A 12,049-nucleotide genomic window follows, 5' to 3' on the forward strand; every position below is an offset into this window, starting at 1 on the left:
GTGGGTGGCCTGAGGGGAGTGGCTGTGATGGCTGGGCTATGGTGTGGGGTAGAGCCAAGGCCTGACTGGTAGCAAGAAAAAATGAGAGCAGCATGGTCCTCTCCCCTTCTGTCCGTTACATTTTGAGTTGCTGGTGTCATGGCTGGCACAGGGCTTCCAGTGGCAGTGGCGACAGTAATGAGTATCACTCCCCACTCCTCACTCTCATACTGGGTCCCACCCGCTGGGCTGCGAGGGCGGCTCCTGCCCATTTTGGTCCAGCCAGGCTGTAGCCCCATGCCTGTTGTGGGTGCATAAATCTGGGAAGATATAAGTCCTGCATCCTACTCCCTCCTCCCCCACCCCACACACCCACCCTCTGCCCCACACAATGGGGGGCTGTGTCTTGGGGGTGGGGGCAGTGGGTTGGGAGTGAGGGGCACCAGCAGGACTTAAAGGGCTGGGAGGCTGTGGTTTGGAAATCAGTGGCACAGGCAGGGCCAGGGAGCTGTTTCTTTGTAAACTATATACTGAGTTGGGACTGGACATTAAGGTTTACAAATGGGTCCTGGTACAAAAAAGGTTGAGAACCACTGGTCTGTATGACTGTGGTAAGTTCTGATTGGCTAGTACTGTTTGGCTTTAGTCATTACCTGTGTCCTACCCATCAAGAAGGTAAAACCCAGCCTTGGATGGTTCGCCAAGATTTCATTTTGAGGCCTGGCTTATAAGAGACATACTTTTGTGTGCCAGCTACCACTTTTCCGTTGCTGTTTTGTTCTTAAAATAATGCATTTTGCAGGACATCAGCAACTGTTTTATTGAACTGGTGGCATTCTACAGACTGGCATTATGAGTAAAGAACTTTAAGCATCAGCCTAAACTTCTGCAATGTAGGAACTGTTGTCATGAAGTACAATTCAGATGGCATTGAAGGACCTAGGGTTTTTTTTTTCTCATTTACTGAAATACAGTGGAATCACAGTGGAGCAGGTTGTGCAAATCAGCAAGGAGATGCTGAGGATGCAAACACTAATTACATGTTAAATTGGCCAACTAATCTATTATTCTTTTTTCTTAGATGTCAGCAAAGGTATATTTGTCTCCAGTCAGCTTTGGCAAAAGTGTCATCCAAAAGTGTCAATGACAAGGATGTTGATAAATTTCAGCTGTACCATAATTTTTCATGCAACATAAGGAACATTCAACATCATCAGGTATATGTTTGAATATGCTGTTTTCTTTCTAGATAGCTAATGTGAGCCCCGTGGCAAAATGAGCTGCCTTAATTACTTGCTTAAAAACTGAATTTATTAATTTTTCAGTAAGCTGAGTTTAAACAAAACCAAATGAAAAATGGTTTCTTGATAAAGTAAACTAGAAGAGTAAACTACATGTTAGGAGACCTGAGTGTTCATGATCGGTGCGACACATAATGTGACTGATGATGTCTCTTTTTTGCAAAGCAACAAGCACATACCAGATATACGAAGGAAAAGGATGAAAGCTAAGTAGTTAATCCTGAGAAGAAGGAAAATATAGGATACTTACTAGATATTAACTAACAGCAATGCTGCGAGCCAAAGTTAGATTTAGAAAACTGTGAAACAGAATCAACCAAACTTTCTTAGTTCTTCCATCACATCCCTTGTGGGGTTTGCTAGAATGCTGTGTTGGCTCAGAAACCATCCCTATGGAGAAAGAGTGCTCTGAGCCACTTGGCACTAAACCTGTCAGTTGAAATTGGTGCGAAGCAGCAGGAAAAGGTTAGAAAATTGTAGTTAGAGGTGACCTGCAAATGTAGTATTTAAAAAAAAAACCAAAAAAAAAAAACCCCAGCAACCTCACTTATCAGTCAAGTGCTCCAAATAACAAGGTCAAAAGAAGCATTCAGCAGACAATCAACAGAAAATATAGGTGTGTTTCCTTTTGTGGCAGGTGATCACAGTCTTCTCTTTTGTGAACCCTTTCCAGTCATCCTAAATGATAATAGTAGATCTATATTGCTTAAAAGTGGTATATGACTTTAAAATGGTGACCTCTCCACTATAAAGGAACTTCTCCATTGGTGTGCAGTGTTTCTCACCACCATCAGTTTATAGCTTCGTCACTAATCCATGATAAATGCCCCCAAAACTTATAGGTGTCAGTTGTTTGCCCCCTTCCCTGAATGCCTTTCCTTTATGTTAGTGTTAGTGTCTATTTTCTTCTCCTGTCACCATATTAAAAAGCCAAATGAGGTTCTGCTTGTTAACTTCTGATTTTGACTTTTCTTTTTAATTCTGTTGAGTTTTTTAAAAATGGATTTATTGAACTAAGCATTTTGCCAGACAGGTACCCATGTCTAAAATTGGTCCATGTATCATAAAACAAAGATTACATTATTTTAAGCAATCTGGGTCTTGGGGAAAGGATGAATTATTATTAGGGTTTTAATATCTGAGTGGTCTGTAGCTTGAATGTTTATAGGATTTTATTGTATTACTGTAATTGGCCTGCAGAGGTTTACATTAATGAGGTCTGGGAGAGCTCAGTAGTGCAAGGTTAGAGTATCACTTTTATAGTATCTTATACATTTTATCATAAAATACTGTAGTGAGAAATTTGCAGGTCATTATCAGGGAGATTACATTTTATTTGCTTAAAAAAAGAACTCTTTGAGTCTCTGCAGACTGACTGGAGTCTTTTAGTACTGACAGCAAAAGAAGTAGGCTGCTTTATTATGGTACCTAGTGTCCTCTGGTATAGAAGTATAACTCTCATGGCATTTTACAAAGGAGGTCAGTATCATTGTTTTACAGTTCAGGATAGTGAGGCATAGTAGGGCAGAGACCTGCTTGATGTTACTCAGCAAAGCAGGGGCACCAACAGGAAGAAAATCCAGGCCTCAAGTCAGAGGCTAGAGCTATTAGCCTATGCTGCCTCTCACATTAGGTGTGTCCTTCTATTGGCTATTTGACTGTTAAAAATAAACAAACTTCTATATAGGATTAATTAAATTGGAAAATGTAGGAGGGAAAAATCCTTGTTTGTTTTTTTTATTTAGTCTATTTACAGTTCAGGGGTTTGCTACATAACACATTTTCACCATTTTTTTTAAATTACCGTATTTTTCGGACCATAAGATACACCTGACCATAAGACGCACCCAGTTTTTATGGCAGGAGAGACTATGTGTGCCGGTGGCCGGCCATTTTTATTGCCGGCTCCCGGCTACCAGCACGGGCGCCGGCTTCCGGTGTAAACAAGCGGCGGATGTCCCGCTCGGGCTCCGCCGCCTCCGTGGGCAAGCTCCGCCCCGTCTCCCCGGGACACACACCTTCGGACCATAAGACGCACCCTCGTTTTCCCCCCACTTTTGGGGGGAAAAAAGTGCGTCTTATGGTCCGAAAAATACGGTAGTATTTTAAATATCACAGGTAAGGTGGTTTCTACCACTTCATTTTTCCACAGCTTAATAAACAGAACTCTTTTCTTTTTGTGCTGAGAAAAAAGGTTTTTTAAAAAAAAGTGTACAGCCATTCAAGGGATTTCTTGCAAAAGAGATGTTCTGCAAGTAAGTTAGATCAGATGTATACCAGGAAGATCTCCTTCCTCCCACTAACACGAACAACTATGCTTTTTTCAGATGTTGAGGATGCTCAGTATTCCACAGTTCTTTGCTCCCCCTCTCTTCCAGGGGAGAGAGAAGGAAGACTAACTCCCTAATAACCCACCAAGAGGCAAGCTGTTAGGGAGCCTTGTGGGAATCCTGCCTGTCCACTCCTCCTTCCTCCTGTCATTCCCTCCTCCCCATTCACATGATGGCAGAGGAGGCATTCTTCTGTAGCAGGAACCCTCCCCAAGCACCAAGATGGTTGCTGCCAGGGAGTATGATGCTTCCCAGCCCCCAAATCCTATGGTTCAAACCAGAGGAGTGCATGGAGATAAAAAGTTTTTCTAACCTTGCACTCAATAAGAGGGTGGTGAAGCACTGGAACGGGTTACCCAGAGAGGTTGTGGAATCTCCATCCTTGGAGGTTTTTAAGACCCAGGTAGATAAAGCCTTGGCTGGGGTGATTTAGTTGGGGATGGTTGTATGTTGAGCAGGGAGTTGGACTAGGTGGCCATCTGAGGTCCCTTCCAACCCTCACTTTCTATTCTATGAACTGCAGACTATTCTCCAGAGGAAAAATCCTCTGCCTACTCCTCCCCCCACCCATCCCCACACACACATTTCGTCAGTCAGTCGATTGGTGGGATTGGGGAGGTATTCTCCCAGGGCTGGAACCCTCCCAGGACTGTCTGCCAGGGGCTGCTTTTCTGTCACCTATCTATTGACAGCCTGCACCCTTCCCAGGCAAGGGAGAGAGCAGGCTGTCCATCAGTGGCATCCCCTAAGGGTGAGGTGTAACCTAAGGAGTACGCCTGAAGTGCTAATCGAGATGTAGCCAGCTCACTGAGCACCCAGGATTGTGGAGAAGGGGCACATGTATACTGACCAGTGGGGCAAGGGGGAAGGGAACAGACAGATGGGTGTGGATGAGCGGAAGGGAAGACTTACCTTCCTTCTGTAGCAGTGTCAGCTCCATTCCAGGATTGGCAGCCCTGTGGTCAGGCTCCCTGTGAGCCCATGTCCTGTTCGCTCTCCCTTCCCTCTGCTTCCTGGCAGGGGAATTGCAGAATGTTAAATACTAACAACCAAACAAAGGATATTTCTTCTTTAAGTTCTCCAAACTAGAGAAGTCTTATGCTTTCCTTATCTAGTCTATACTCTAGATTCAATTCTTTTCTCCTCTGAAATCCTCATCTCCAAAGAAGCCATAGCCTGCCTTCATTGTATTCATTAGCCTGCCTTCCTGCTGGATGTCTGTCCAACCTTTGTAGTTGTTGACTTCCGACTTTTCCCTGGAGTCTTTATTGCTAGTATCACTGGTTCAACTTTTACAGTATTGAATCTTTCTCTGTTATGTATCTGAGAGTCCAGGTCTTTGCTTATATTGCAGCACAGGGCTTATATTGCAGCACAAGGGCTCCATTGTGCTAGTCAATGTATAAGCATATATTATATGCCAATCTGTGCACTGAAGTGTTTGAAATCTAGATCCTATGTTTTTAATACTACCAAAACCCTCTATTCTGTTGAATCCCCTTTTTATTTTTCAAGTATCTTTGTCTTTTTGACTTTTTGGTAAGAAATCTTCTCTGCCACTGTCTGCTTCTTAACTTTGACCTTGGCTTTGTGCTTCAAAAAATCTTGGTCATTCTCTGTCCTGAAGTACTTTCTTGTCCAATCCATGCAACCCTGATAAAGCAAAACGGTCATTCTTTTTGCTTGTGCTCTTGGATTAGAGCTCTTTCCTTGTGGATCAGTGAGTTTCTTTTCTTTAATGCCTTCAAAAATCTTTCTTTTCTCCTTCATTTGTGACTTTTGGGAAAGAATACTGTGGTCTTTTGTATTAAGGAAGCTGAATAGGGACGTATTTCTGCATGTAAATCAAGCAGAAGAGTAGATGGAACTTTTTTTTAAAAATTAATTTAACTATTTTGGTGCAGGCTTTTTATAAGAAACATGTCTATAAATGATGTAAGGAAGTTAGAAATTTATGGAATAATCTATACATCTCTTAAGCATCTAGTATTTTATGTGATATGGCGGTGTTGGACTAGAATTTTAAAGACCTTCACTCTAATCCCTTGGTGACTTTGTTCAGAGATAAGAGATCTGCAGTATGTCTTTTACTAGATATAAAAGTAGGAAACTTCTGTAAGTCACATTTATAGTAATTAAACCTATTCTATTTGGGGGAAAAAATTGTGAGAATGTTAAATCCTCGAATTGGGTGATACTGTGATGTTAATTTCTATATATACCTGTATAAAACTCTCTTCTGTGTTCACATTAGAATAGTTTGTTAATTATATACAAGTACTATTGGTCAGAGAAAAACACCTTTTTTTTTCTTTCAGTGACCAGAGAGTTATCCATAGCCCTTTTTATGCCATATATAGAGTACATTAAAATCAGGTACATATTTAAAAGTACAGAACAAGTAGCTCTTATAAATGCTTCAAATTTTGTATAATACAATCATAGTAAAAGCATTTAATCACAAATAATAAGAACTGGAAAAAATTATGTAGTCCTAGATGTCAAGTAAATACTTAAACTTCAGAGTTTGGACAAAGCAAACATTTATGCACAATAAAAAGATGAATGTATTGTGTTGTTTTCCATGTATACCTGCATGTCTTGATGCTCCCATCTAGAATGTTTTACTGTATGTTAAAGCTTATAGTTATGTACCTGTTTTTCTAATGGGAATGAGACTCCATCTTGTCTCTTCTAGGATTAAAAGTATTCAGGCCAAGTACATATGCCTATATAGTAATTGCATAATAAATAATAGAAGGAACCACCCTCATCATATGGAAGATGTCTGACTTCTAAACAGATTAGTGCTTAAGAGCCAGTCTTCTGGGTATTTCTTTTCTATAACATGTAAATGGCAGACTTAATTGATGGGAAAAAGACTGATACATAAAATAAGATACTTTAGGTATAATAGCCTTTTATACTTTTATTAAATGTGTCATTCTAGGTGGGTATTGAAAATTATTGAAAAATATAAAAGAAGTATAAACGTATCCAGAACTGAGGTATTGTCCAGAGCTTTGGTATGGATAAATGTAATCTGGAAGTTCTCTGAAGTGATGCGCAGCATGTTTTGTAGTTGATAGCTAGAATTGGGTCAGATGCATCTCTTTGTATCCCTTGATTAAATCCCTATTCCTGTTTTTGTTGTTAGAAGGTATGTTGTTTCATCTTTAGTTGATGCTAGTGAAGCTGCTATCTGTTGGGTCCATTCCGGTCTATAACCTATTTGCAGGCACTATTTCCCTCTGGAGAAAAAACCACGTTATGCCTGTTTTTGAATATATCACATAACATGAATATAATCAGTGTGTTGGAAGAGTAAATTATTTTCCTGCCATTTTAAATTGAGACAACTTCAATTTATATTTTTTTCTATATACACATCATTTGTAACTCTATAAATTGGTTGCTTAAAAAATTAAGTTGGTAAAATCATTTTCTAGTCAGATGTTAACCTTTTTATAAGATTCCAACTCAAAACATTTTTGAAGCTTAGTTAAAAGCCTTTATAAATACTGTTTTAATGCAAATGCTGACCATTAATAATAGTGTTGTGAATGGTGACACTATAATTCTGTGTCAGATATATTATTTGTCTTGAACATCATTTTGATTTCACTTTAGCTTAACATTTAACTTTGTCTCTGCTTTATGAAACTGAAATAAACATGAAAGCATTTGATTTGTTAAAATGTGTCTTTCTAATCTCTGCACGAAAACATTTGCTTTGGCAGTCAAGGTACCTGATGCTATAATATTTCACATGTAATTTTTATTATTAGGTTTGTTGTTCAATGATATGTCAGGCCTGGTATGTCACAAGCACAGTAAAAGCTGAGGAATATAAATGGGTACTATGTCCTGGAGTCATTTTAAACCATTGTATTTAACATATGTGACATGTCTGAGTTAGCTAGTGATTGAATTAAAGTTCATGATTGACACAGAATGCTCTGTTGTGACAGTGCTTAGGGCCTGTAACATACAGCAACATGTGCAGTAATGTAAGAATGTCAACTTTTAACAGCTTTTTATGATTTCTGTGCTTCTAACATTTAAGCGATATTTAAGGGAGTTTTATTTCTGGTAAAAATAGGGAAATAACACCATTTTGTTTTCCTTACAGTCCTAATCTATTACGTACCTAATGTATTATGTGTATTAGATCCATTATTCAGAAATGTTATCGTCTAAAAGTTGCTAATAAGGGGCTAGTCCAGATCAGCTCTTCTAAACATCTCTGGCCTGTGGATTAGACTGATAACTATTCTTTGAATTCTGAACTAAATTTTGCACATATACTGACAGATGTCTGCAGGTACTGTATCCACAGTCTCTGTAACTTAGACTTGTATACTGTTTGTAAATGTAAATACTGAGTTCATGAGTGGATTACTTCTGTAAAACAAGTCATGTCTGAAATATGTGCATAGTTTTAAAGGCTGGAATAGTATTATCAACTTGAAAACGAGAGCCAAAAGGCATTTATACGCATACCTTTTCATCCCGCAACATGCTGGAGATCCGGCAGGCGGATCGGAGCAGACTCGATTAATCAGAAAATTAACTCAGTGGATTAACCAGTAATTAACAAGAGTTTATTGCCCTTCCAGAACCTCAGTTGAAAGTCATTCTCTCTCTCTCGATTAATCGAGTCTGTCCCACACGTGAGCTGATGTGCACTGCACTATCATGTGCAGTTGTATAAGTGGCAAAATGGTGGCGGTGTGCATTTGAACTAAAACACATCTTCAGTGTGTTTTAGTTCAGAAGCATGCCGCTACCATTTTCTCACATTTTAAAAGTGTCCGGCACTGCAGCGTAAGCATGTATACAAATGTCCAAAATGTTTGTTTTCGGGAACTTTCCTAGGAGGTGAGTAATCGTAAGTTCAGCTATTACAAATTAAATTAATTAGACTTTTATCAGGCAATCTGCTCCATGTTGAATGATTTCAAATTTGGTTGCTGTCACTATAGATAAAGAAATTGGAGCATAACACTGAATCTCTCAGTGTATATTTTTTTTTTATTTGAATTGCTGTCCATATAGTTAGTTTGAGTTTCAGTTAAGGTTATAGAAGGGTAATAACTGGTTATTAATTTACTGATTCATCCACTTAGTTAATTTTCCATTAAAATATATATATTGTTTTCCCATAATGTGTGCATGTGCACATGCACAATATTAACAGAAAATTAACTTAGTGGATCAACCAGTAATTAACAAGAATTTATTGCCCTTCCAGAACCTCAGTTGAAACTCATTTTCTCTCTCTCTCCCTCTCTCAAATCTATAGATATATATCTAGATCTATAGATATACACCCAGATCGATATCTATTTATATCTCTATAGAGAGAGAGATATAGGAAAAGCTTCTGAAATAAGATTTGCTATCACTGGGAAAACCGTATACTGCATTCTTGTATGGCATGATTTAATGTAATTTAAATGTTGGATATTATCTATTCAAACCAACGCTTTGTGAACTGATTTACTATTCAACCAACGCGAATTGCTGCAGAATGTCAAGCAAGCGCATACACAAATGTTGACTTGATAAGTTTATCTTTTGGGTATTTTGTGTGTCATCTGTCTTTGCCATTTATGTTTGCACTCAGATTCTGGCCATTAACCGAGGGGAAAATCTGAAGATACTGACAGTGAAGGTCAATGTTCCTGACGGGGTGAAGAATGAATTCTGTAGGTGGTGTGTCAATGAAAGGTCTGTATATATAGTCTTACAGAAGTCTTTTTTTTTTTTCTACAGACAGCTACACGCTGAAATGTGTGTCATATAGCTTGTTCCATAAAGAAAAAAATAATTTAAACAAATAATTTATCAGAAGACCTTACTTTCAGAACAACTAGGGCTTGTTCTGTGTTTCTAACTACTGCCAATATGATGATCAGGACTAGGATGCTTTTGGATATGAAATGTGAATTATAGAGTCAAGCTTTAAGCAATTCAAATTATCAAATTTTCAGCGATTTATTTAAATGTTGAAAGCATTTTGGACTTTTTATAGTAGGGTTTCTACACAGTGAGAATACTGTGAAGGATTATTTAGGATTAAATACATCATAGAAGATCTTCAATTTCATGCGTCTAAAATAGGCCATTTGTGTTTCTTAAAAATGAGCTATAAATGAAAAGAGTGTTTCCATTCCTAAGTAATATTACATTTTTCCCCCCACAGTGTAGCTACATGAAAGTCAGGCTAGCTGGATACTTTGGAAAGCATTCTCTACATGTTATGAATAAGTTTCATTTATTATTTTAATAATTAAAATCCAATTCATTTTTTACTTGCCAAATCTAAATGTGTTTCTTCCTCCGTCCATAATTCCTATCATAAATATCCTGTGTATAGTTTTGTAGTCTTATGGTAAATACTAGGACCGAGAATCCAGATTTATGCGTTATATTTCTAGTTCTTAATCAGTTGCTTTCTGACAGGCAGCATATTGTTTTCTTCAGTTTATCTGTCTTCCATGGGGTTTGCTTGATGTTTGCAATGTAGTCTGAGGTTCTATGATGAAAAGAATGGCATAAATACTTGCAGTACTAATATTTTTCTCTAGTATTCACTGTTTCTATGTCTTTTGTCTGTTTTCTTACTTGCTTCCTCCTCTTGTTTGTCAACAAAACCTGAACAGCCTGCCTTGGAGGGCAATACTTTTCTGATGTTATGTGTTTTTCAGGCTTGCATGCACAAAAGATTTGGGTTGATTTTTTTCCATTGAATTAAAGGTTGTTAAGACATCCAGCTCCCTGGAAGTCATTTTGGGAATCCTAGCCTTGGTGTCTAAAATTTAGTTAATGTGAAATAGACAGGAAAGAAAAATTGCTGTTATTTGATTACATAAAGATGGATATACGCTGTAATACTCAATTTAAATTAATGTTTTCCGTTTGCTGAAAGAAAGGAAGTAGAAAAGGTAAGGTACATTTTTACACTGCAGAAGGTTGCTTGATCCATTTACAGTTCCTTAACAGGATTAAAACATGCTTTTGTCTTAGTATTGTGAATCTTAATTGTAATAGCTATGCACTTTGTCCAGGTAGACTCCTGAGTACAGTTAACATTCATTTTATCTTTGTTTTATGCTTCAGACCAAATTGCCTGCTCAACACAATACTGTCTACCATGTAGGCAGACAATAACTCTGAGTGTTCTTGTCTGAAAAGCTGAATCTACAGCAACAGTGTGAATCACTGCCATGGAACAGCTTGTCACTGGTACAAGAATGAAAGTTTAAAATGTAAATTTAGCTGTTTTTGTTTGATTTTTTGTGAGTCATTCTGTGGTAAGAGAAATAGTTGCCTCAGGAATCCAACTTTTATTCATTTAAGTGCCCTAATGTTTAAGAGTCCAATATAATATCTTAATTTTTACTAATTAAGGGCAATTTATTTTCCTCAACCAAAAAATTGTATGGGAGCAACTTTTTAAATGTATATTGGTTCATGAAAATCTGTGCTATGTTCTATGCTTTTCCACACTGTCTAAAACTGTATGGCAGAAGTTATGTTCTACCAAATACAAGTTCCTAGCCATCCTTGGCTGGCTGTCTCCAAACTTGTAGTGGCCATACCACTCTTCTGTTGGCCTAATAGTCTGCAGTGTGGAAACACTCATACTCTATGGCAATGGTTCCCAACCAGTTTGCCCCTTGGGCTGAATGGACAGTGCCCAGTCCTCCACGGGCTGGATCCAGCCAGTGACCCTTATCTGGCTTTGGGGATTTCACAGCCTGACCTTGATCCATCCTCCTGGGATGGAGGCAAAGTGGAGTAGCACTGATCTGGACACGTGGTGTGGGAGGAAAACAGCTTGGTCCCAACTCTGATCTGGATGCATCAGCTGGTCATGAAGCAGTGTGCTGCAGGGTGGCCCTGATCTGATGAGCCTGGGGGAGGGACAGAGCAGTCCCGCACCTGGGGGTGGGGTAGAGCGGCCCTAATCCCAACGCATGGCAGTGGGAATGGAGAAGCAGCCCAGTCCCAGTTCCAGTTCATGTGCCCTGGGGCAGCTTGATCCGGATGGAGGGGGTACGCGTAGGGAGGGGAGTAGCTTGGGCCAGAATATTTTAGCTCTGATCTGGGTATATGTATGGTGGGGGGATGTGGAGCATCCTGGCCCAGTTCAGACACACAGGGGGTGGCCCAGCCCTGATTCCGCTAGCCCAGGGAAGGCTGCATCCAGCTTCATGGAGCTTCCACCTCTCCCCCACTACCAAGTTTTCCAATCTGTGGGGATCTCTGTGGACTGGATGTCACAGCTCCATGGGCCAGATTTGACCTGCAGGCCAGAAGTTGAACAGCCCTGTTCTGTTGGATCATAAGTTTGAATCTTGGTGGGTTGATGTTAACAGGGCTCAGAAGGACTATCCAATAGCCTGCCTCATTAGTTTTTGTTTTTTTTTT

At 39.2% G+C, this 12,049-nt stretch overlaps 1 protein-coding gene across 1 annotated transcript in view; it reads left to right on the forward strand.

Moving 5' to 3' along the window:
* SRBD1 (S1 RNA binding domain 1) overlaps window positions 1-12,049 on the forward strand; it is a 207,194-nt gene that overhangs the window by 17,502 nt on the left and 177,643 nt on the right. The window contains exons 8-9 of the mRNA XM_019548564.1: window positions 1,061-1,196; window positions 9,240-9,343. Of these exons, the coding sequence (XP_019404109.1) occupies window positions 1,061-1,196; window positions 9,240-9,343 (240 nt within the window). The remainder of the gene's footprint in view (window positions 1-1,060; window positions 1,197-9,239; window positions 9,344-12,049) is intronic.

The sequence above is a fragment of the Crocodylus porosus genome, unplaced genomic scaffold (genome assembly GCF_001723895.1).
Source record: "Crocodylus porosus isolate Cpor-Errol unplaced genomic scaffold, CroPor_comp1, whole genome shotgun sequence".
NCBI classification, from domain to species: domain Eukaryota; kingdom Metazoa; phylum Chordata; order Crocodylia; family Crocodylidae; genus Crocodylus; species Crocodylus porosus.